Source organism: Myotis myotis, unplaced genomic scaffold (assembly GCF_014108235.1).
Source record: "Myotis myotis isolate mMyoMyo1 unplaced genomic scaffold, mMyoMyo1.p scaffold_m19_p_9, whole genome shotgun sequence".
In the NCBI taxonomy this organism is placed as follows: Eukaryota; Metazoa; Chordata; class Mammalia; order Chiroptera; family Vespertilionidae; genus Myotis; species Myotis myotis.
The window spans coordinates 92,332,092-92,353,716 of NW_023416401.1; the positions used below are offsets into that span (position 1 = coordinate 92,332,092).

Genomic DNA, 21,625 nt, shown 5'->3' on the forward strand with positions numbered 1-21,625 from the left:
GGTTCTGTTGTCTCGGTTGGATTCTTCTGATCAGTGTTGTCCTGTATGTGACGTGCTTTCTCAGCATGTCCCGAAGCTGTGTGTTTGGGCTGTTTCCCTGCGTCTGCGCTTCGCCGGAGTCAGCTCCCCTCTCCAGTCCTCCTGTCTCTGGCTTCTTTGACTTCTTTTTCTTTGATTGAGTTCCAGGTGTGCGACAGGGAGATAACAACGTTTATATCCACCTGCAGTTTCTTTTTTTCTTTTTTTAAATCTTTATTGTTGAAAGTATTAAAATATGTCCCCCTTTTCCCCCATTGAGCCCCTCCAGCCACCACCCCCCGCCCCAGGTTTTCAGCACCCTATTGTCCGTGCCCATGGGTTATGCATATTTTCATACAAGGTCTTTGGGGATTACCTCCTACCCACCCACCCTCCCCACCTTCCCTCTGAGATTCCACACTCTGTTCCATGCTTCCATGTCTCTGGATCCTCTGTGTTCATCAGCTTATTTTGTTACTTAGATTCCACATATGAGTGAGATCCTGTGATACTTGTCTTTCCCTGACTGACTTATTTCACTCAGCATGATACTCTCAGGTCCCTCCATGCTGCCTCAAAGGGTAAGAGATCCTTCTCTTTACTGCTGCATAGTATTCCGTGGTGTAAATGTACCACAGGTTTTTTATCCACTCGTCTACTGATGGGCACTTGGGCTGTTTCCAGATCTTAGCTATTGTAAATTGTGCTGCTATGAACATAGGGGTGCATACATCCTTTCTGATTGGTGCTTCGGGTTTCTTAGGATACTAGAGGCCCGATGCACGAAATTCATGCAAGGGGCTCGGCCCTCGCAGCCCTGGTTTCATCTGGAAGGTCATTCGGCTGTCTGGTCTAATTTAGCATATTACGCTTTTATTATTAGAGATACCCCTAGAAGTGGGATCACTGAGTCAAATGGCAGATCCATATTTAATTTCTTGAGGAAACTCCATGCTGTTTTCCATAATGGCTGCACCAGTCTGCATTCCCACCAGCAATGTACTAGGGTTTGCTTTTCTCCACAGCCAAGCCAGCACTTGTCATTTGTTGATTTGTTGATGGTAACCATTCTGACAGGTGTGAGTGGTACCTCATTGTCATTTTAATTTGCATCTCTCGAATGATCAGTGACTTTGAGCATTTTTTCATGTCTCTTGGCCATCTGTATACCCACTTTGGAGAAGTGTTTATTTAGGTCCTTTGCCCATTTTTAATTGTATTGTTTGACTTCCTTTGGTTGAGTTGTATGAGTTCCTTATTCTGCCTGCAATTTCTAAGGCCCTGATTGTGGCCTGTTTCTGCTTCTGTGTTCCTTCTCATTCAATCCTCATTTCCAAAATGATTCTTTACTTTCCTTCTCATTCCATGTGAGTCCGTCACTTCATTTCTGAGCTTTTAAACCTGAGTTGTGTTGTTTCATGTCTTTGTCTTGCTCTGAAGTGCTCACCTTTGTTGCATGTAACTTTTATTTTGAAATCATGTCAAATTTGCAGATAACTTGCTGGTAAAGAACCTCTTGCCCGTCACCTAGACTCCCCCTTGCTAAGGTTTGCCCCCTTGGACGAGCCTCCCTGTCATGTGGGCAGTGCAGGTGCAGGTGCCTCCTGAGACCAGGGTGCTCCTGTGGCCGCAGTGCGGTGACCTGCTCAGGAAATCAGTGCAGATACTGCAGTCTTGTCTCACGGACAGACCAAAGGAGACTTTCGGCTGTCACTGTAGCCTGAAGCATGACCGGGCCGGCTGGTCTGTGCGGGAGCTGGGCCCTGCCTGGGCCTGTGGCTCTGGCTGTAGGCTGGACAGCCTTTCCCTGGAGTCCGTGAAGAGAACGTCAGTTACAGTGAGTGGTGCATGTCCTGCAGGCTGGGTTTGTCTGCTGGTCCTCACAGCTCCCAGTTGTGAACTTCGGGCAGGGGTCAGCCATCAGGTCGCACATCCAACATCTGTCAGTCTCACAGTGACACTGACTTTTTCCTAGGTGAAGTGGTGACAGCCAGGCTTTCTCCTGTGAAGTCACTGTTTTCCTGTTTGTAATCCTTAAGCGATTTGTGGCCTCCATTGACGGTTCTCCCTGAATGAATGATCCTGCAGTGTTTACGCCTGCATCACCTGGCGCCTCCCATTCCCTGGCTGGAATACTCATGCAAGATCTCCTGCTTCTGTGTGTCCCCACGGGACCAGGTGCTCACGGTGCTCCTGCCTGCGTGTTCCGTGTGCGGGGCCTCCTCTGTCCCGGGCCTGCACTTCCCCTGGGCGCCTGCCCGTGCTGAGTGAGAAAACCCGCTGCCGTGTTCCTCAACATTTTACTCACTCGTTTGAGCCTCGACTACCCAGTCAGTTGTTTCAGAATCACTGTGCCACCGGAAGAAACACACCCCACTCCCGGGCTGCGCGTTGGCCGTGCTTCCCAGAGCGAAGCTGGAGTGTGCGGGCATGCAGCCTCAGGGCTGCTCGGGCCGCCTCCCTCCCTCACTGGGTTACAGTATGCAATTGACATAATTTGTTTCTGTTCGTATTTCTTTTTTTTTGTTAGTCCTCTTGTGAGGACATTTTCCCATTGATTTTTATTTTATTTTTATTTTTTAATGTATTTGTATTGATTCCAGAGAGGAAGGGAGAGGGAGAGAGAGAAACATCAATGATGAGAGAGAATCATTGATCGGCTGCCTCCTGCATGCCCCCTACTGGGGATCGAGCCCGCAGCCCAGGCATGTGCCCTGACCGGAATCGAGCCATGGGTTGACGCTCAACCACTGAGCCACACCAGCTTTTTTCATAGTATTTGAAACATTCGCATGGTTCCAGATATCAAAGTAATAGTATACTCAAGAGCAGTGTCTTGTTAGTTTCTAGCTTATTCTTTCTTTGCCTTTATGGGTACATTTTACTTGTTCTCTCTCCTTTTTCCACTCTGTTCTTTTTTTTTCAGGCTTTAAAACTTTTTATTTGCATATTTAAAAAATTGTGCATTCCAATAATTAAAATCATTTTAACAAAAAAATGGCACTCTGATAACACTGCATTTTACAGCCCACAGGACCCCTTAGACCAGCTGGGTTTACTCTAGATTCACCGTTGTCCCACCCAGCTCCTGCCTTCAGCAGCGTGCAAGTTCCCCCCTCCCTGCCAGCCAGCTGGCAGAGGGCCAGCAGGGTGGCTTCATTGTCAGTAGTTGTGATGTGTAAGGGGCAGCACAGTCACTTAAACTGGTCCAACCTCTTTGCATCTTACGAAGTTGAACAGCTGGAAGAAGTAAGATAAGGCAATGCTCTGGGAATGTGCAGCCCACATGGGCCGTGTGCGCCTCATTACGATTCGCCTGCTTGCTTTCCCTGTTTTCATTTCTTTTGAAGGCAGTGGATTTTTCTCTTGCGTTTCTGTCTTCTTCCATTTCAACTTATCAAATTTCTCAATCTCAGCCATGTCGGGCTTGTCAGGCATGTTCAGAGGGAGCCGAGCGAGAGCCAAAGGAGAGGCGTCCGACCTCCACGCGGCTCTTTCCTGCACGGCGTCCGGTGGGCGCTGTGCCCCGTGCACGCCCTCGAGTGCTGCGAGCGCCTCACGGGCAGGCGCCCTGCTCTCGCTCCGCTGCCGCCCCCCCCCCCCCCGCGGGCATTCTGCATCTGCCCAGCGTGTCCTCGGGCTGAGCTGGTTCCCGGACTTTGCAATGACAAACAGCGCAGTAATGAGTAACCTCGTGTGTGCGCACTTTCCTCTTGTTTGCGGTACTTCTTCAGGGTGAATTCCCAGAAGTGGGCGGCCGGGCTAGCGGGTGGTGTGTGCTGTGGATAGAGCAGCAGCGGGCACGGTGTCCGCCCGTCCCCTGGCGGACGGCAGGCCTTTGAGGTTGGGCCACAGCGATGGATGGGGTGTCTCTGCAGTTCCGAGCTGCTTTTCTCTGAGGAGTGCAATTGAGCATCTTGGCAGTTGTTGATGGCCTTCATTTTTTTGGCAACAGCATCCTACGAGGTGTGGGTGGGCGAAGTCCGTGGTTCGCCCTCGTGTCCCTGCCTGTGTGCGCGACACGCCTCGCCCTCCCGCAGCTGCTCTCCCCGATGGGTCTCAGGCCTCCCTGTTCTTGAGACCTCGAGGCCTGAGCAGCGTGGTCAGGGAGCGTGTCCCTGAGTGGGGACTGTGTGGTTTCTCTCAGTCCCTGGGCTCCGGCGTCAGGAGGAAGGGCACAGATGTGAAGTGCCCTTCGTCACGTCCAGCCCATTCCACACTCGGCTCTGACTTCCACACGGGGCTCCCGCCCGCCTGCCTGCCCAGGGGAGTTCACCACGAGGTGCCCCTTTTCCCTTCCTTGTGGCCCCCCGGGCCGTCTCCATGACCTTGCCTGAGGCATGGATTCCTAGAATTGACGCCAGCAGCACAGTCACCAAACGGTAGATAGATTGGGCTTCGGAGGACACGGTCCCGGAAGCGGAGAGACAGCCCACAGAGTGGGAGAAACCTGTCAACCATAACTGACGAGGGATTTGCATCTAAAATGTGCCAGCGACTCTGAAGCTGAGAGACAGAAGGGCAGAGGCGTGATGGACTCTCCTGCAAGGGCGCTGTCCAAGCGGACGCAGCCACGGGGGGCTCTCCCTCAGGAGCCCCCTCCCGTCCTCACCCTAGGCGCCTGCCTTTGCCTTTCTGTCACCCCAGGGCCCTTCTCTTGCTTCTGTGATTTGTTTCCTGAGCCTGCACAGCCCAGAGGCTCACTTCCACTTCTGTCACTTTCTAAATAAACTTTCTCTTCTGATTAAAAAAAAAAAAAGACACATCACTCTTCATCAGCAAGGTGGGTGGCTGTTGTCAGAACGGAGGACAGTGACTGCTGCGAGCAGGCGGGACGGTCAGACCTGTCCGCCGTCCTGGTGGACACATGAACTGGTGTGGCCGCTGGGCTACACCTGGAGGCCGAGGTCTGAGCTCCGGGCGCCAACAGGCCCGCTGGCTCTGGCTCTGGCTCCTTGTGGTCCCTTGGGCCCTGCTGCCCCTGGTGCTGGGCTGGAGGGCAGGCCGGAGGTGCACGGTCCTGGGCTCGCTCGGCCAGTACCATTGTGACGCCTGGTCCCAGATCCACCCCTTCCATAGGATGCGCCTGTGGGCTGTTTGATTTATCAGCAGGAACGAGCCCCTCAGGGTGCTCGGTGCCTCACTTGCTCGGTGGTGAGGCTGCTCTTACGGGAAAGGCAGAACAAGTGCTTGCTTTTCCCTTCGCCTTTCCAGTTTTCCAATCTGGGCGTTTGAATTTGTTCCCAGCTTATTGTTGGTCCCTTGTCAGCAGGAGGGGAATAGTCACTGCCCCATGGGCACATGTATGGAGTCACAGGCGACAGTTTCGTCATTATTGAACTCAGGTGTCCCATCTCCTGCTGCTGTCATGCGGGCACCTCTGTCCTTTTGGTCCCCGTAGTTGTAGAGGGGGTCACACCTCCTCCCTGCTTTTCCTGTCCCAGCCTCAGCCATGCTTCCCGGGAGCCCTGGGTGCTCTCAGTGGGCGATGGTGCGTGGGACCTCGGTCACTGCCCCAGGCAAGGCGCCCAGCGCTCGCGGCTCCAGCTCTGGCTCCGCTGTGAGGCAGCGTTCTCCCTGCGGGGCTCCCTCCCTGCAGTGGGTGACGCACACTTGTGGGTTTTCCCCTTTCTCTCCCAGGGCTGACCATGGAGCTGGAGGACATTGCGAAGCTGAAGAGTAAGTGCTGTTCCCCCCCCCCCAATCCCCCCACCCCCACTGGCTGGTGCTGCCCTGACCACCTGTGCTCCGCAGTGATCCTGCTTCGCCTGGAGGGTGCCATCGATGCCGTGGAGCTGCCCGGAGGTGACGGAGGTGTCACCAAGCCAGGGAGGTGAGGGACTGGGAGCTGGCCCTTGACCCCAGGCCCTGCCTGCAGCTGGAGCCGGACGTGTGTGGGGCTCCTGGCTGCCCAGTGGGGTCCCTCCCAGGTCTGGAGGCCCAGGAGGGCTGCTGACTCACCCGGATGTGCACTGGTCTCCTCTGTGTCCCGTCCTCTGGTGCTCAGACGCCAGCCCAAGCACACCTTCTGCTAAGACGGAAAGTGCAGTCACACCAGCCACTTCCTTAGGCCTCAGAGGGCCCAGGCTATTCTGACAGCCCCAGACGTCTAGGCCGCCCTGAAGCTGGGCAGTGGAGTTGGTTCCTGCAGGCAGGTGCCGGGTCCTGGCTGAGGCGGGTGGTAGCCCCCTCAGTCCACAGCTGACACTGCGCTGGGACCAGGCCAGGTTGTCGAGGGTTGGATTCGTCAGGAACATTCCAGAGCACAAGCCGCCGTCTGCTCTGCTGCGCTCAGATGCTCACAGACACCCCGTTGCCTCCCAGATGAAGCAAGCCCCTGCCTGCCCTGCCCCACACCACGGCGCCCAGATCTGGTGCTGCCCTCCCATCTCTCCCCAAAGCTGCGAGAGCCACGGCCTCAGGGGGCCCTGACGACCTCCACCTGGAGCCAGGGCCCGGGGACTCCTGGCGCAGAGGCTGTCCCCTCCAGGTGCCTCCGAGAGGGCTCAGGGCTCGTTTCTGAAAAGCCATTGGCCATTAGGTTCCCAGAGCCCAGCTGGTCACCTCTCTCCCCGGCAGCTACATCTTCGAGCTGTTTGCCAAGGCCCAGATCACACTTCAGACCAAGGGCTGCATCTTGGAGTCCCTGGACCAGATCATCCAGCACCTGGCAGGACGTGAGTCCCCCGGCCCCGCGCCTCCTGCTGCCTGTGCCGCGGGGAGTGCCACGGACAGGGGGCGTGCGGGCATGGTGCCGTGCCCTGTGGGGCTCGGTCCGGCCTTGCACCAGCCAGCTGTTCCTAGTCAGCTTTCCAGAAGAGCAGGGCCACGGAGCTGTGGGCCCCGCCAGGCTCTGTTCCCTCTTGGGCGGGGGTGGGGGGTGACTGGGCAGCCTCAACTTCATTTGCTCCCCCTCACTGATACTCTGGAGACACACGGGGAAGAGCAGGCAAGCCCCTTCCCCAGGTGGCCCCTGTGGATTTGGGGTGAGGCGGAGCTTAGCACATGTCCAGGAGGCTCCTGGCTCCTGAGGCTGCAGCCTTGTGGTCAGTGCCCGCTGCTCCCACAGGCGCAGGGCTGTTCACCAACACGGCGGGACTGCAGAAGCTCGCGGACATCATCCAGGTAGGACCAGGGGCGCCATGCAGGCGGCTCCTTTCCCCATGGAAGTGGGGTGCTTCCCTCTCCTGCACTTGTCACTCGGCCTCGACCTGGGGCAGGGCCAGGCCTGCGCACCTCCTGCCTCAGAGCCTCGGCCCTCAGGCTGCCATCCAGCCTGAGCGCACCGCCTGCCTCGGACCGCACTGCACCAGGGGCAGTGGGCAAAAGCCTTCTCAGGCGTTCTCCTGAAGCCGCTTTCCAGGGCAAGTCTGAGTGTAAGCCCATCACAGGGGGAAGGCTCTACTCCCAGCCCCATGTCTGGCTGCAGAGCCCGCCATCCCTGGAGAGCCATGCGGCTCTGTGGCGAGTGTGTTCAGGCGATGCCCGTGAGCCCAGGCGGGGCCTGCGGCTGCTGAACTCAGTCAGCGGCGTGGTCCCCACGTCCCAGCCAGGCCGGCCTCACCCAGGGCCCGGGAAGCTGCTCTCGGTGGGGCAGCCACCCGGGGTCGGTGAGCCCCCTCCTCTGCAGACCCAGTGGGGATGCCACACCTCAGGCCACTCGGCACCGCCACTTCTGCCCCCAGTGCAGCACGCTGCCCTCCGTCCGCTGCCGCTCTCCCTCAGTTGCTGGCGGCGGGGCCGGCGGGCATGGTCAGGCCCGCTGCGAGAGGCCTCTCCGAGGACCCTCCGGGCCGGTGGCGCGTGGGAGCCCTCCCTCCTTGGTGCCCGGTGGTGGAGCAGGTCTCTGCCCTCCAGACTCGAACCCAAACTGCTCAGCCAGTTTGGAATTTCCTGCGGCAGCTGCTCTGAGTGATCCCTGGTGGGTGACGGGGAGTCCCCTGCCGGCCTGGTGTGCGTGCTGGCCTGTCCCCTCCAGCCGGAGAGAATATGATGGGCAGCAGCTCATCCCATTCGGGGGCACAGGCCTCCAAACAGGGCTGTGCTGGGGGGTATGGATAGGGTCCTGGTGTGCTGCTGGCCTGGCCCTGGAGCCCTGGGTGCTCTCTGTTCCATGGTGGGGCGGTGGGGCGCCCGCGGTGGGGCAGTGGGCTGATCAGACGGACAGCCTGTGGGAAACACGGAAGCTCATGGTTTGTGCAGGGTAGAGGGTCTAAAGCTGGTTCAGGCTGGAGACTGAACGAGGCCAGCTTCAAAGGGACAGAGCAGGCAGGATGTGGGGCCCCGAGATGGTGTGCGACCTGCTCACGTGTGGGACCAGTCGACAGGATGCCGGTGCTGCCAGGCACGTATGCCACTATGCACAGGCCCACTGGGCATCAGGCAGGACAGGCCCAGCCACTGGACAGTGCTGCGTGCACGCCCACTCGAGGTTGTTCCGGGGGGAAGGGGTCATGAAGGGTGGGGAGTGGAGAAGAAGGGGAGACAGCATGACAGGCACCACGGGAGGTCACAGGGGACTCAAGCTGGTGTGACTGAAACTCCTGTGCATCTCCCAGCTGGGGGCCTGAGGGGAGGGGACAGGCATAGGTGCTGTTGGCAGGAAGGCAGGGGCAGGCGATGATGACACCCTGCGTGTGTGTCTGTCCTGTGTGGTGTGTCCTGCTGACTTGCCCTCATCTCCTTTCAGATGGTGTTCAGCACAGACCCTGCCGAGGGCAGCTCCCCAGTGGGGCCCGAAGCCTCTCAGTCCTACAAGGTGGGAGCCGCCTCCATGAGGGGCGATGGGCAGGGGTCTCTGTCCTATGGGATGGGGGCCGCCTCCAGAAGGGGCGATGGGCAGGGGTCTCTGTCCTATGGGATGGGGGCCGCCTCCAGAAGGGGCGATGGGCAGGGGTCTCTGTCCTATGGGATGGGGGCCGCCTCCATGAGGGGCGATGGGCAGGGGTCTCTGTCCTGTGGGGTGGGGGCCGCCTCCAGAAGGGGGGCCACAGGTGGGGGGCTCAGGACACCTGTCCATTCTTCCCTCCAGGTACACATCCACCCTGACACCAGCCACCGGGGGACAGCTCATCGGTCAGATGCTTGGAGCTCCACGGCGTCCAGAAGGCAAGGTATGGCGCCTGGGGGACCGGACACGCTCCCCTGCCCGACCCCAGGGAGAGGCCTGCGAGGCGGCTGGGCGGCACCTGAGTTGCGCCAGGCCTCCCACACCAGCCGGGATGTTTTCTTTCTTTTTTTAAAACATTTTTGTTGATTTCAGAGAGGAAGGGAGAGGGAGAGAGAAATAGAAACACCAATGATGAGAGAGAATAATGGATCGGCTGCCTCCTGCATGCCCCCTACTGAGGATCGAGCCCGCAACCTGAGCATGTGCCCTTGACCGGAATCAGACCCGGACCCTTCAGTCCCCAGGCTGACGCTCTACCCCCTGAGCCAAACCAGCCAGGGCCACCCAGGACGTTCTGAGAAGCGTGTCACCGGCCCCTGACGGTGTGCTGCGCTTTCGCTGTCCAGCCGGGTGGACAGATGTGGGGCAGGTTCAGGCTGAGGCCACTCCACAGGCCTCGGCTGCATCGGAGGGGTCTGCTGGCCGATATCACTCAGGCCCCCGGGGGCGGGCCCCGTTTCCCTGACACCCTCTGTGAGCTCAGGCCTGTCGTGAGTCCTGCCCTCTTCCTATCAGCTTCCCCTGCTGCCCTGGGTCCTAGGTCTGTGCAGGCACACCGTGGCTCCTGGTGTGGGGTGGCCTGTGTCGGCTCAGGCACAGACTCCTGAGGTGCCCAGTCCTAGCCACTGCCCCTGGGGACTTAGACTTAGGTGGGGTTCGTAGCCCAACAGCTCCAGGGTAATGTGATGGTGCTGTGGTCAAGGCCACCCCCATCCTGGGCAGTCCCCAGTGCTGCTGGCAGCCCACCACTGCCCCCTGCTCCAGGTCAGCTCTCAGCACCCCTCTACTCTCCTCCACCCTCCTCCGGCTGCCACCTGCTGTCTAGTGGAGCTGAGCAGGGACAGAGGGTTAGGAGTGTGGGGCGGTCGTGCCGGGATCAGTTCGCACCATGATCTCGGGAGGCCAGCTGGGCCTTAGCCCTGGCAGGTGTAGGTGCGGAGGGTGAGTGGGTGCAGTGACCGTGTTCCTGTACCTCTGAGAGCGAGAGGATTCTCAGAAGCAGCCACTCCTGGGTGGGTGTTTATAGGAAGTTGGATCATCTCCAGCCTCCCTGGAAGCTGGGGGTGGAGGGGAGGCCCGGGCACAGAGGCGTGCAGGCCAAGGCCCGGCTCCAGGGCCCCACACGCTCTCCTAGGGCACCTGTCTCTGCTGTGGCAGATGGCGATGTAGGAAACATCCAAACCTGTAGAGAATTTTTATAAGTTTGTTTGAGCCAAACTGACAATTGTCGGGAAGCAAAATCTGAAGGGATTGAGAAAATGCTCCGGAGAATGGCGGTTCTGCAGCTTATTCCATCCATGAGATCCATCGGTGGTAGGGTGGGGAGGTGGGAGAAGCGAAGTGGGGGTGCCTCTGGGAGGGGATAAAAAAAACAGACACATAGTTTTACATTGGTGGGTACAGGATTGTTACAATTTACTGCACATAGAGATGGTATGAGGGGGACAAGGGGACAAGGAGGGGTTCTGTGGACTCTGCTCTGAGGGGCCTGCCAGGGAGATCACGCTGCTGTTCCCAAGGTCGGTGGTAGATGCGAACAGACCACACCAGGCTTAGTCAAGGGGAAGACTGGCCTTTGTCAAGGAAGCTGCAGGCCTAGGGGGGACCCGCTGTTAGCCTGGGATCTGTATGTTCAGACCGTCCCGGTGGTTACTTCCGGTTCCGAGTTTGTGGGGCTGCCCTGCAGCCTCCCTGAGCTTGTCGGGGTTTAGTGCATGGCCCCTTGATGTCCACGCAGGGCTGGCCCAGGCCGCCTCGTCCTCCGTCCACGTCGCAGGGAAGATCCCATCCTGAAAGTGGAAAAGGGTCTCTGGCCCCAGAAAGTGGCTCATTGTTTTCTGGAAGTGTTCCCGCTGCCCTGTGACCTAGTCTGGACGTTCGAGCCCTGTTTGCAGTCATTTCCTGAGCGTGGGGAGCAGCGAGTGGGGGCAGGCGTGTCTGCCCGGGGGAAGCGGGTGGGGCCTGGTCCCCTTCCCAGCGACCAGGACGAGGGCCTGCCACTCCCTGTGAGCGGGTGGCACCCCTGCTGCTCCTGCCTCCCAGGCCTGAGCTGCCTCCTCTCTGCAGCCCAGCATCTGTGTCCCTGGAGGCCCGGGTGTCGGAGGTAGGGCTCCGCTTCCTTCCTGGGGTGCCTGTGGCCTGTGTCTCCATGTCTGGGGTTGGGGTTGGTCGGCCTCTCTGGAGGTGACCCACTGTCTGTCCTAGCTTCTCTGGCTCAACTTCCTGTTCCCCAGGCCCCCGGGCAGGCCCCTCGGTCACACTCGGATGCGCCCAGCGGCTGCCTATGGAAGACTTGTGGGTGGCGGTCATGGGCCTCCCTGTGGGTGACTGAGTCCCAGCCTCATGTTCGTCCTGCAGGAAAGGTGCTCAGTTACTGGTGCTTCAGCCCTGGCTGCTGCATGCGCGAGCTGGTCCGCCAGGGCGTGCGCACGCTCCTCCTCACCAGCGGCACGCTGGCCCCGGTGTCCTCCTTCGCCCTGGAGATGCAGATGTAAGGCTGCCACTACCTGGGCTGGGGGGTGATAGCCTGGGTGTTGGGGGTTCAGAACTTCACGGGGGACATCCCTGCCTTCCACCGCTGCCTCCAGCCCCTTCCCAGTCTGCTTGGAGAACCCGCACGTCATTGACAAGCACCAGATCTGGGTGGGGATTGTCCCCAGAGGCCCTGATGGAGCCCAGCTGAGCTCCGCCTTTGACAAACGGTAGGGGGACCTGGCCTAGGGAGGACAAGTGGGTGGGCCCAGTGCTGGGACCCACGTGGCAGCAGCCTCCTGGCTTCATGCAGGTTCTCTGACGAGTGCTTGTCCTCTCTGGGGAAGACGCTAGGTGAGTTCCCGGGAAGCCCTGGCCTGGCTGTCCCATCCTGGACCCCATCCATGGTGTCTGGGGAGCCCGCCTCGCCCCTGCCCAGCCCTGCACCCTTCCCTGCTTTCTCTTCCGGGGGCAGCCGGCGGGGCCTCGGGACGCCCTTCCCACTGACCGTGGCCGCTCCCTTCCAGTCAACATCACGCGCGTGGTCCCCCACGGGCTCCTGGTCTTCTTTCCCTCCTACCCCGTCCTGGAGAAGAGCCTGGCGTTCTGGCGGGTGCGTTCCCTTCGTGTGTCCCAGGGTGGGAGGGGAGCCCCATGGCCAGCGTGGCTGGTGCGGCCGTGGCTGCCAGGCCTCATGAGCCTGCTGTCTCCTTCTCCCCTGCCTCAGGCCCGGGACTGTGCCAGGAGGCTCGAGGCCCTGAAGCCTTTGTTTGTGGAGCCGAGGAGCAAGGGCAGCTTCTCAGAGGTGCGAGTTCGCTGGGGCCTCACTGCCCCGTGGGCGCCCGGGCTGGCCAGGGCCGTGGGGCGGTCCTGCTGGCCTGGCCTGCTGCCTCCTGGAAAGCTAGGGCACAGCAATGGTGGCAGCAGGTGCCTGGGAGGAAAGGCTCTCAGCCCGGCTCTGTGTTTTCTGGGAAACTGAGCAGCCCTGGGTGCTGGGTGCAGGTCAGCCTGGGAACCCAGCCATGAAGCGGCTGCCAGAGGAGGGTGCATGGGCCTCACTCGAGGTGCCGGGCCGGGGCCCTGCTCCGGGTGACCCGTCTCTCCTTCAGGTGATGGGCGCGTACTACGCAGCTGTCGCCTCCCCGGGATCCCGAGGGGCCGCCTTCCTGGCCGTGTGCCGGGGGAAGGTGAGTCTGGTCCCACGTGCACTGCCCGTCTTCCTCACCCACAGGAGCTTGTGATGGGCCTGGGGACTGCGCTGTGGGTGGAACAGGCCGGTCCCTTCCCTTGGGCCCCACTTCCAGCAAATACGAGTTTGGTGGGCAGCCCCCTGACCCTGGCTGGGGCCGGCTGGGGTGGGCACGGGCGGGTAGGAGGAGGAGGTTCCATGAACAGACAAGTGGTCGTGGGGTTCTGGGAGTGTGGACCCCAGCCAGGGCCTGGCCCAGGGTTGGAGGTCTGTCCCTAACTGTCCACACCTGGGAGCTTGTGGTGGTGAGGGTCGGGGCCGACCCTGAGGAAGGTCTGCAGGCTCCTGTGGGGCTTGTGGGTAAAGACTGTGCTCTCCCCAGGCCAGTGAGGGGCTGGACTTCGCAGATGTGAATGGCCGAGGGGTGGTTGTCACGGGTCTCCCGTACCCCCCACGCAAGGACCCCCGGGTCATCCTCAAGATGCAGTTCCTAGATGAGATGAAGGCCCGGAGTGGGGCCTCGGGCCAGGTGAGGTGCCACGTGGTGGGCGGGGACCTGGTGGCCTGGAGACCTTGTGACCAGCTCCTCCTCCTCCCCCAGTTCCTTTCTGGGCAAGACTGGTACCGGCAGCAGGCGTCCAGGGCTGTGAACCAGGCCATCGGGAGGGTCATCCGGCATCGCCACGACTATGGGGCCATCTTCCTCTGTGACCACAGGTGTGGCCCTTTCACCGCATGGGGCCCCAGCTGGAGTGGGCGGGACTTGGGCTGATGGCCCCTCCCTCCCAGATTCACCAGTGCGGATACCAGAGCCCAGCTGCCATCCTGGGTGCGCCCCCACGTCCAAGTATATGACCACTTCGGCCACGTCATCCGAGATGTGGCCCAGTTCTTCCGGGTGGCTCAGAAAACAGTGAGTCCCGAATGCCCAGCTGGCTGTGCCCCCTTGCCCTCCCCAGGGGAGGAGTTGGGTGGGACCCCCAACCCCAACCACCTGTGACTGTCCAGATGCCGGCGCCCCTAGCTGCCACCCCGAGCCCGGGCCCGGGAGAAGGCACCGTCCCAGTGGCTGTGTCGCTCGGGGCCCTCTCCACCAAGAAAGCCAAGAGTGTGGACCTGCACGTCGCCAGCCTGAGGCGGAGGCCTCCAGGTGCGTGTGGCCAGGTGACGTGGCTGGGGGCTGCTCCCACAAGGCTGGCGGCAGGCAAGGCCTGAAGACCAGAGCACGTGGGTCTGACTGCTTCGGGGACCTGATCACTCCTGCCCTCCCCCAGGACTGCCAGCCTCCGGGGATGGCGGGGACACCGAGGGCAGCCTGTGTGTGGAGTACGAGCAGGAGTCGGTTCACACCCAGCGAAGGCCTGTGGGGCTGCTGGCCGCCCTGGAGCACAGCGAGCAGCTGGCCCGAAGGCCCGGGGAGCAGGCCGGGCCTGGGGAGGAGGAGGTATGGGTGCTGGGGCTCCAGAGATGGACACAGACCCCAGGCACTGCCTGTCTGTTCTCGGGCACCTCCACACTCACCCCATAAGTCCCCTTGTTGGGCAGGTGGTTGGGGTTTCAGCCCACACCTAAGCTCCTGGCTGGTGCTCCCCCGCACCCCCTCGCTGGGGCTCCACTGCCCCCTGTGGTTTCCACATGGTCCTCTGGGGCCCGGCCTTGCTGCGCCCTTCAGGAGCCTGGCCGTGGCAGCTCCTGCCCAGCGGCTTTCGCCCAGAAGTCCGTCACTGTGACCTGGAGGTCCCTGTGTCCTGCTGGGTGGCATCCCCTGTTCCCTTCCCATTAGCCCTGTCAGTTACTGCAAGACCACGTGCCCGCACCTGCTCTCGGGCTCTGCCCCCAGCTGACCTCACTGTGGCCCCAAAGTGTCACGCAGAGCTTTGGGGCCCGAGGGCCTGGGTTGGGACCACAGCTCTGTGACCCCCCAGGCACAGTGCCGCTCCAGCACATCCCTCCCGGGTGAGAAGAGGTCTGTGGCGGAGCAGAGAGGAGGCAGGAAGAAGATCAGGCTGGTCAGCTGCCAGGTGGGTGAGCTACCCAGACCCACCTGGGGATGTGGTGGGAGCCACAGGCTGTTGCAGCTCTTAGTGCTCTTGTCCACGGCCCGTGGCCCTGACCCAGCAGAGTGTGAGGTGTGAGCCGGCCAAGCCTGCGCCATTCTAACTCCACTGCCCCTTCGGGGTGGGGGCTCGGCTGGGCAGTGGTGTTGGGTGCAGGAGCTGAGTGTGCAGTGTGGCTGCGGTGCCTGCCTGGCCCCGCCTTCACTTTGCTGGGACGTTCACAGCGAGGTGCAGATTTGCGTCTTGGTCCTGACAGTACCGACTGGTCTCCCCGCCCAGGCTCCTGGGGCCCAGTTGCTTGTTGGCGTGGGGCCAGGCCTGCACAGGCCCCCTCTCCTCATTCAGCCTTTCACGGTGGGAGCACAAAGTGTGCGAGAACAGCACGGCCTGACGCTGGCCAAGGGGCCCCTGTCCTGGGACCCACGCCGAGTCCTGCACATTTGTGGTCAGGTTGGGCCTTTCAGACACGTGGGCGCCTTCCACAGAAGGCCCTGCCCCCAGCAGGTGGGAGTCAGGCCCGGCCCTGGAGGCTGCACTGGGGCGGGCCTGTAGCCAGGCTGGCTCACCAGGGCGGTGCTGGGCCCTGGCAGGAGGTAGAGGCTATATGCCCACACATGGGGAGGGTCTGTGTCCTCATCCTCAGATGAAGGCAGTTGAGAGCAACTGAGTAGACAGTCTGGGCCAAGGAACTCGGAAAGCCCCGCACACTGCCTTTGTCCATTCCCCTTGCTTCTGGGAAAAACCAGGCAGGGGTGTCAGGAAGTGGGCTGGGTGCCAGGGGCCTGCCCTGAGGGCTGAGCTTGGCAGACCAGAAAGCCTGGCTTCCACGCTTCCCATCTAGGCCCCATGTCAGGGCCTAGGGCGCAGCGGGAATGGAGCAGGACACTGCCAGCCCCTGGGTTTGAGACGTGTCCCTTGCTGTGAGCTTCCCACCTCCGTGCCAGGCGTGTCCTCTGAGCTGAGAGAGCCCGCTGCAGCTCTACTGGCCCTGGATGCCCCATCCTGGAACCCAGTGGGGGCAGGAGGTGGGGCTGGAGGTGCAGCCCAGGGCCTCAGATCCACCTGTGCTGGTCCTGAGAGGCGTGGCTTCCCTGCAGCCCCTCCTGGCTGCCTTCAGCAGGACCCCTGCCACCTGCCAGCCACACCTGGAACAGTGAAGGGTCTGAAGGGTGACGTGTGTCTGATGGGCGCCTGGCTGTGTCCAGCAGGAGGGGCTGGCGGCAGGTGCGCAGGCGGACAGAGCCAAGCTCTTCATGGTGGCCGTGAAGCAGGCACTGAGCCGGGCCAGCTTTGCCGCCTTTACGCAGGCCCTGCAGGAGTACAAGGGCTCGGACGACTTCCAGGCTCTGGTGGACCACCTCAGCCCCCTCTTTGCCCAAGACCCCAAGAAGCACAGCCTGCTCCAAGGTGCCTGGGGTGCCGCAGTCACGGGGTGGGGCAGAGGACGCCGGGTGGGTCATTCGGGGCAGGGTGGTCCCTGCTCCCTAGCAAAGGTCTGGATGGTGGCTGCAGCGTGTGGCACCCTCGCACCCAGACACCCCCTCCAACAGGCTTCTACCAGTTCGTGCGGCCCCACCACAAGCAGCGATTTGAGGAGCTCTGCCTCCAGCTGACGGGCCGAGGCTGTAGCCATCTGCCTGAGCACAGCCTTCCGCGTGGGCAGTGGACACAGCCAGCCCCGGACCCCGGTGGTGAGTGGGGCCTTCCCCAGGCAGACCCTCAGGGGCTGGCACCTGGGGTCCTGAGGTAGGCTCTAGCTTGGTCCAGCCTCACTGTTTCTTCAGGGGCCAATGGATCACTGCAGGGTGGCACCATGTCGGCCCCCAGAGCATGTACAGCTGTCGTCTTATCCGCACCGGGGTCCTGGAGCCCCTTGTCCCTCCCCCCAGAGTGGGCCCTGTACCTCCAGAGCGAGGGAGCCAGTCCCTGTCCCTGACCAGCCTGCCCTGGGTGGGACTGCCTCAGGGACACTGCCCTGGGGAGGGGATTTTCCAGCCCCAGAGTCACTCCCCCGTGGGGTTGGTGCCACAGGATGTCCCTCCGAGCAACCAGCTGTCCACGGGGCTGTGCAAGTCAGGTCCGAGGAGGGTTGTGAGTCCAGCCTCCCCTTGGGCAGACCTGCCTCCTCCCTAGGGAGCACTCGGACCCTTTGAGACCAGCTGGATGACTCCTGTGTCTCCATGCTCCTTCAGGAAGGAGGGAGCCTGTCCCCAAGATGACCCTGTCCCAGAGTGCGGCCAGGCAGCTGGACACTGGAGGGCACCTGAACCAGGGACAGCCTCACCTGGCCTCCAGGCCACCACCAGAAGGTACATGGTCCCTGAAGAGGCTTCTGACCAGAGCCAGGAGCAGAGCTAGACCTTGGAGGGGAGGAGCCTCCTGGGAGCTCTGGGCCCCGACACAGTCCGTATTCCCTCCCTCTCAGGAGACACCGGCCTCTGTCCACAAGAGGGGTGTGGCGCCCCTCAAGCGGAGAAGCCGAGCCAGCCTGCTGTGAGCACCTACCTGGCAGACGCCCGCAGGGCCCTGGGGGCTGCAGGCTGCAGTCAGCTCCTGGCAGCACTGACCACCTACAAGCGGGATGATGACTTTGAGAAGGTGGTGGCTGTGGTGGCAGCACTGACCACCTCGAGGCCCGAGGACTTGCCGCTGCTGCAGAGCAAGTTTCTGAGGAGGGGACTTGGAGGGGCTCTGGGGGAGGAGACTCAGGGTATGGGGGCAGGTCCTGAGCACCCCTCCCCGCAGGGTTCAGCATGTTCGTGCGCCCACACCATAAGCTGCGCTTCTGGCAGACGTGTGCAGACCTGACCGGCCAGCCCACCCCGGACACAGGCACTGCCCCCGGGACCCCAGGGAGGGAGCTCCGAGGTGTTTCCCATCCTCACCCCAGGGTGACCTGCTGGTGCTCTTGCCACCCCCACCCTGTCACCCCAGAGCCTCCGCAGCCTTGGGAGGCACGGGCAGCAGAGGCGCACCAGCCACCCCTCAGACTCACTCCTCTGTGTCCAGGCCCCTCCGAGCCAGAGAGACTAGGGAGGACCCAGAGCAAGATCTCCTCCTTCCTCAGGCCACGGCTGGATCCCCGTGACCCCACGGACAGACAGCCTGAGTGGGTAGGTCTCGTGGGTGCTGGCTGCCAGCAGAGGAAGCCATCCCTTCCCCATGTCCCTCCTGCTAACAGCAGCACCCAGGTCTTGACCAGCCCTCGGGGACACGGCTGCCGGGCACCACCCCTCTGGGGTGGGTGGGTAGTGGTGCCTGGCAGGTGTGGCCAGCGTCCTCTGTGTCTTCCCAGACCCCCAGGAGGACACTGCATACTGGACCTGAGGTGCCTCCGCCAGGAAGCAGAGCCACGGGCCACTCTTCTGAGACGCCTGGGCACGGCAGGGCCTCCAAGGCTGAGGCCACCCTCCCTGGATGCAGCATGGACACTTGTCTGCTGGCTCAGGGTGGGCCAGGCCCAGCACCAGCAACCTACCAGTCAGAGGCCGGTCTGCACAAGGGACACCCCTGAGACCGCAGCCAGGTCTCGGGCCACCTGGGAGAAGCCCTGAAGCCACTGTGGGGTGGGTGGGCGAGGTGCTTCCCCAGAACTTTCCCGGGCTGCTGGCTTGTGGGGGTGGGGGGCTCAGGGGTCCACAGCTGGGCCGCACCTGGAGCGGGTGGTCTGCTCCCTGGCATGCTGGGACTGTGCCTGGAGGTGGGCTGAATAAAGCTGCTGGCATATGGGGATGCTCTTCGCATTGCCTGGGCTTGGTGATGGGGTTTGAGGTGCCAGAGAGAAAGGATGGGGGCGTCTGCACGGGGTCCCCCTCCCACCATCCCACGAGAGGGTGCTGTGAGCACGTTGTCTAAACTTGGCTCAGCCTCCATCCTTGCAGCTGGACAGGAAGACACTAATACCAGAGGGAAGAGGAACCTTATACCTCCCTGGAAGGCTTTGTCACTGGATCACAAGCTGTGCCTGGTGATAGGAGGGCCTTCATAGGACTGCCTCCTGCACTGGGGGGGTGGCAGGGGGACTGGGCAGGCCAGGCGAGGGTGCTGCGACTGCCCCAGACTGGGTCAGAACATGCCCTCGCTGGTTTGGCTCAGTGGATAGAGTTGGCCTGCAAACTGAAGGGTCGTGGGTTCAATTCCAGTAAAGGGCACATGCCGGGTTGCAGGCTTGATCCCCAGTAAGAGGTGTGCAGGAGGCAGCTGATCAATGATTCTCCTCATTGATGCTTCTATCTCCCTCCCTCCCTGAAATCAATAAAAATATATTTAAAAAACAAATTTAACTGGGTCAGAACATGGCCTGCGGGAGGTCACCGGCCTCTCCCCGGGGTGTGGCGAGGCCAGCCTTTATAGGAGGCGCTGGCCAGAGCTGGAGTGCTCTGGTTGGCTGCAGGTAGGGTGGGCGGGGCCTGCTTCCGCTGGGAGGAGTGCGGCTGTGGCGAACTGGTGTCCCCGCTGAGTCCCGCTGCAGGGAGGATCATGAAAGCACAGGCGAGGCTGCCCCTGATCCTGCCGAGGGCACTACCGTTCCTGCTGCTGCTGCTGGCTGCGCGCGGGCCAGCGGAAGACGTGCCTACCTACCCGTGGTGGGATGTGGCCACGCGGGAGTGGCTGACGTGTGGCCAGTGCCCCCCGGGCACCTTCGTGCACCGGCCGTGCAGCAGGGACCAGCCCACGACGTGCCGCCAGTGCCCGCCGCAACACTACACGCAGTTCTGGAACTACCTGGGGCGCTGCCGGTACTGCAACGTGGTCTGCGGGGAGCACGAGGAGGAGGCGCGGCCCTGCTCCGTCGTCCACAACCGGGCCTGCCGCTGCCGCCCAGGCTTCTTCGAGCTCGCGGGCTTCTGCCTGGAGCACACGCCCTGCCCGCCTGGCTATGGAGTGGTTGCTCTTGGTGGGTGCTGGGCACTCTGTGGGTGGTGCTGGGCCAGGACTCCTTCCATGAGGATGCCCCGGGTCCCCCTGACCCTGTCCTTCCATCTCATCCCCAGGCACCCCCACCCAGGACACACAGTGCCAGCAATGTCCCCCAGGCACCTTCTCGGCCAACAGCTCCAGCTCAGGGCAGTGCCAGCCCCACCGCAACTGCACGGCCCTGGGCCTGGTCCTCAACGTGCCGGGCACCCCCTTCCATGACACCATGTGCACCAGCTGCACAGGCCCTCCACTCAGCACTCCAGAGCCAGGGGGTGCAGGTGACTGGAGGGGGACAGGTGAGGAGGGGGACAGGTGAGCCGGGGGAAGGGGCACAGATGAGGGGGGATGGGCCACGGGGCAGCAAGCTCAGACTGTGCCCTGCCCCAACTCTTGGAGCCATGAGGCATTTAGTGGGAGTCTGGGAAGTGCCTCCAGCCTCGTGGGGTCAAGGGTCCCCAAAACCCACGGAGCAGCCACGGGTAGTGGCAGTGGCACCATTGAGTGCACGGTGCTGATGGCTTTAGCTGGCAAGCAATGCTTTTCCCCACCCCATCACTGAGTGCTCGTCAGCAGTGGCATCCCCTCACCCCAGGGCCGCCTCTCCCACCCACCCTCCTGGCATGGGGTCCCAGCAGGGGCATGGGGGGGGGGGGCTCTGTCTGCAGGGAGCCCTCACCCCAGGACCTGGCACAACCTCCACCTTGCCTGACCCTCCCACAGAGACCGAGGAGTGTGAGCGCGCCCTTGTGGACTTCGTGGCTTTCCAGAACGTCTCCTTCAGGAGACTCCTGCAGCTGCAGCAGGCCCTGTCGGGTCCGGGGGCATGGACTCCCCGTCGGCCCTGGGAGGACCGCATGTCCTTGCAGCAGACGCTGCAGAGGCAACTCATGAAGCTCCGTGAGGCCCGGCCAGGGGCGTTGGTGGCGGGGCTGCTGCAGGCCCTGCACACAGCCAGGCTGCCGGGGGTGGAGCGCACCATCCGAAAGCGCTTCTTCCTGGCCAGCTGAGCCCCGTATTTATTCTACTGACCGGGCACCGCGTGTCGTTTTTATAAAACCCTTTTGTAAAACTGATTGTGCAGGACACTGCTGTGTGACGGTGGTGGACTGAGGCAGACCTGATGACAGGGAGGATCATGGGAAGTGGCCAGTGGGTGGAGGTGGGGCCTTCCCGCTGTGGGGCACAGGGGAGCTGAGGCTCACTCCATGGCCCGCCCCCAAGCTGAGCTCTGGGTAGCTGGGAGTGTGGAGGGTAGGTCAGGGCCAGTCAAGGAGTGGCAGTGCCCAGGAGGGTCCCCAAGTCCAGGGGCTCTGCTGTGAAAGAGGACTCAGCGACTGCCCCCCACTGAGTCCCACCCACTCCCTACCGCAGGGGACTTCCCAGGAGACCAGTGTCCCACTAGCTTTCTGGGAAATGGCTTTTCCCTCGGGGCAGGATCACACCCTCACAGGAGGGAAGCCAGGGAACAAGGGACTAAGCGGCTCCAGGGTGGGTGGAGGGGTGGGGGATGGGACTCACAGCCCTAGCTGCCCCCACCTCCCAAAAGGCCCAGGACTTCCCATGAGTCACTTCCCCTGCCACTGGGTCCCCAGCCCCATCCCTGACTCATCCCTTTCCCAGCAGCTCCTCTCAGGTCTCCTCTGGGGAGGGAGGAAGGAAGGGAGGGAGGAGAGGCTGGTGGGACCTCCCTGGAACATGAAGCCAGCAGGTCACTGGCTATGGCCCAGCCATTCCCAGGACAGCAAGAAACGGCCTGGACGCCCTTGGGCTGTGGCCATGACACAGGCTCGGAGAAGGGTA

General features: G+C 61.9%; 2 protein-coding genes and 1 pseudogene across 9 annotated transcripts in view; 2 read left to right on the forward strand and 1 right to left on the reverse strand.

The window, feature by feature from the left end:
- RTEL1 (regulator of telomere elongation helicase 1) overlaps positions 1 to 18,635 on the forward strand; it is a 47,083-nt gene extending 28,448 nt beyond the window's left edge. For 4 of the 8 annotated variants that reach the window (XM_036322134.1, XM_036322133.1, XM_036322132.1 and 1 more), the window contains 25 exons: positions 5,659 to 5,697; positions 5,773 to 5,851; positions 6,598 to 6,695; positions 7,088 to 7,143; positions 8,708 to 8,776; positions 9,050 to 9,131; positions 11,546 to 11,678; positions 11,776 to 11,889; positions 11,973 to 12,013; positions 12,187 to 12,272; positions 12,387 to 12,464; positions 12,769 to 12,846; positions 13,231 to 13,377; positions 13,450 to 13,565; positions 13,638 to 13,761; positions 13,857 to 13,998; positions 14,123 to 14,292; positions 14,774 to 14,869; positions 16,111 to 16,312; positions 16,456 to 16,596; positions 17,098 to 17,214; positions 17,331 to 17,564; positions 17,651 to 17,737; positions 17,915 to 18,018; positions 18,201 to 18,635. In XM_036322134.1, coding sequence (XP_036178027.1) covers positions 5,659 to 5,697; positions 5,773 to 5,851; positions 6,598 to 6,695; positions 7,088 to 7,143; positions 8,708 to 8,776; positions 9,050 to 9,131; positions 11,546 to 11,678; positions 11,776 to 11,889; positions 11,973 to 12,013; positions 12,187 to 12,272; positions 12,387 to 12,464; positions 12,769 to 12,846; positions 13,231 to 13,377; positions 13,450 to 13,565; positions 13,638 to 13,761; positions 13,857 to 13,998; positions 14,123 to 14,292; positions 14,774 to 14,869; positions 16,111 to 16,312; positions 16,456 to 16,596; positions 17,098 to 17,214; positions 17,331 to 17,564; positions 17,651 to 17,737; positions 17,915 to 18,018; positions 18,201 to 18,419 — 2,852 coding nt within the window. In that variant the 3' untranslated portion in view covers positions 18,420 to 18,635. Of the gene's footprint in view, positions 1 to 5,658; positions 5,698 to 5,772; positions 5,852 to 6,597; positions 6,696 to 7,087; positions 7,144 to 8,707; positions 8,777 to 9,049; positions 9,132 to 11,545; positions 11,679 to 11,775; positions 11,890 to 11,972; positions 12,014 to 12,186; positions 12,273 to 12,386; positions 12,465 to 12,768; positions 12,847 to 13,230; positions 13,378 to 13,449; positions 13,566 to 13,637; positions 13,762 to 13,807; positions 13,999 to 14,122; positions 14,293 to 14,773; positions 14,870 to 16,110; positions 16,313 to 16,455; positions 16,597 to 17,021; positions 17,215 to 17,330; positions 17,565 to 17,650; positions 17,738 to 17,914; positions 18,019 to 18,200 lie in introns of those variants that run through there. The other 4 variants (XM_036322135.1, XM_036322137.1, XM_036322136.1 and 1 more) reach the window with 4 other exon arrangements.
- On the reverse strand, positions 3,134 to 3,456 carry LOC118662978 (annotated as a pseudogene).
- A 134-nt stretch (positions 18,636 to 18,769) lies between the features above and the next one.
- On the forward strand, positions 18,770 to 20,898 carry TNFRSF6B (TNF receptor superfamily member 6b). The gene is made up of 3 exons (XM_036322161.1): positions 18,770 to 19,802; positions 19,900 to 20,121; positions 20,546 to 20,898. The coding sequence occupies exons 1-3, from the start codon at positions 19,385 to 19,387 to the stop codon at positions 20,830 to 20,832; spliced, it is 927 nt and encodes a 308-aa protein (XP_036178054.1). The 5' UTR covers positions 18,770 to 19,384; the 3' UTR covers positions 20,833 to 20,898.
- Positions 20,899 to 21,625: the final 727 nt, after the last annotated feature.

What these genes read in the sequence shown, in the direction of transcription:
- TNFRSF6B (XM_036322161.1), top strand. Translation starts at nt 19,385, where the DNA reads ATGAAAGCACAGGCGAGGCTGCCCCTGATCCTGCCGAGGGCACTACCG. An exon ending in CTATGGAGTGGTTGCTCTTG is followed by an intron (nt 19,803 to 19,899) that starts GTGGGTGCTGGG and finishes TCTCATCCCCAG; the next exon opens with GCACCCCCACCCAGGACACA. An exon ending in AGGTGACTGGAGGGGGACAG is followed by an intron (nt 20,122 to 20,545) that starts GTGAGGAGGGGG and finishes ACCCTCCCACAG; the next exon opens with AGACCGAGGAGTGTGAGCGC.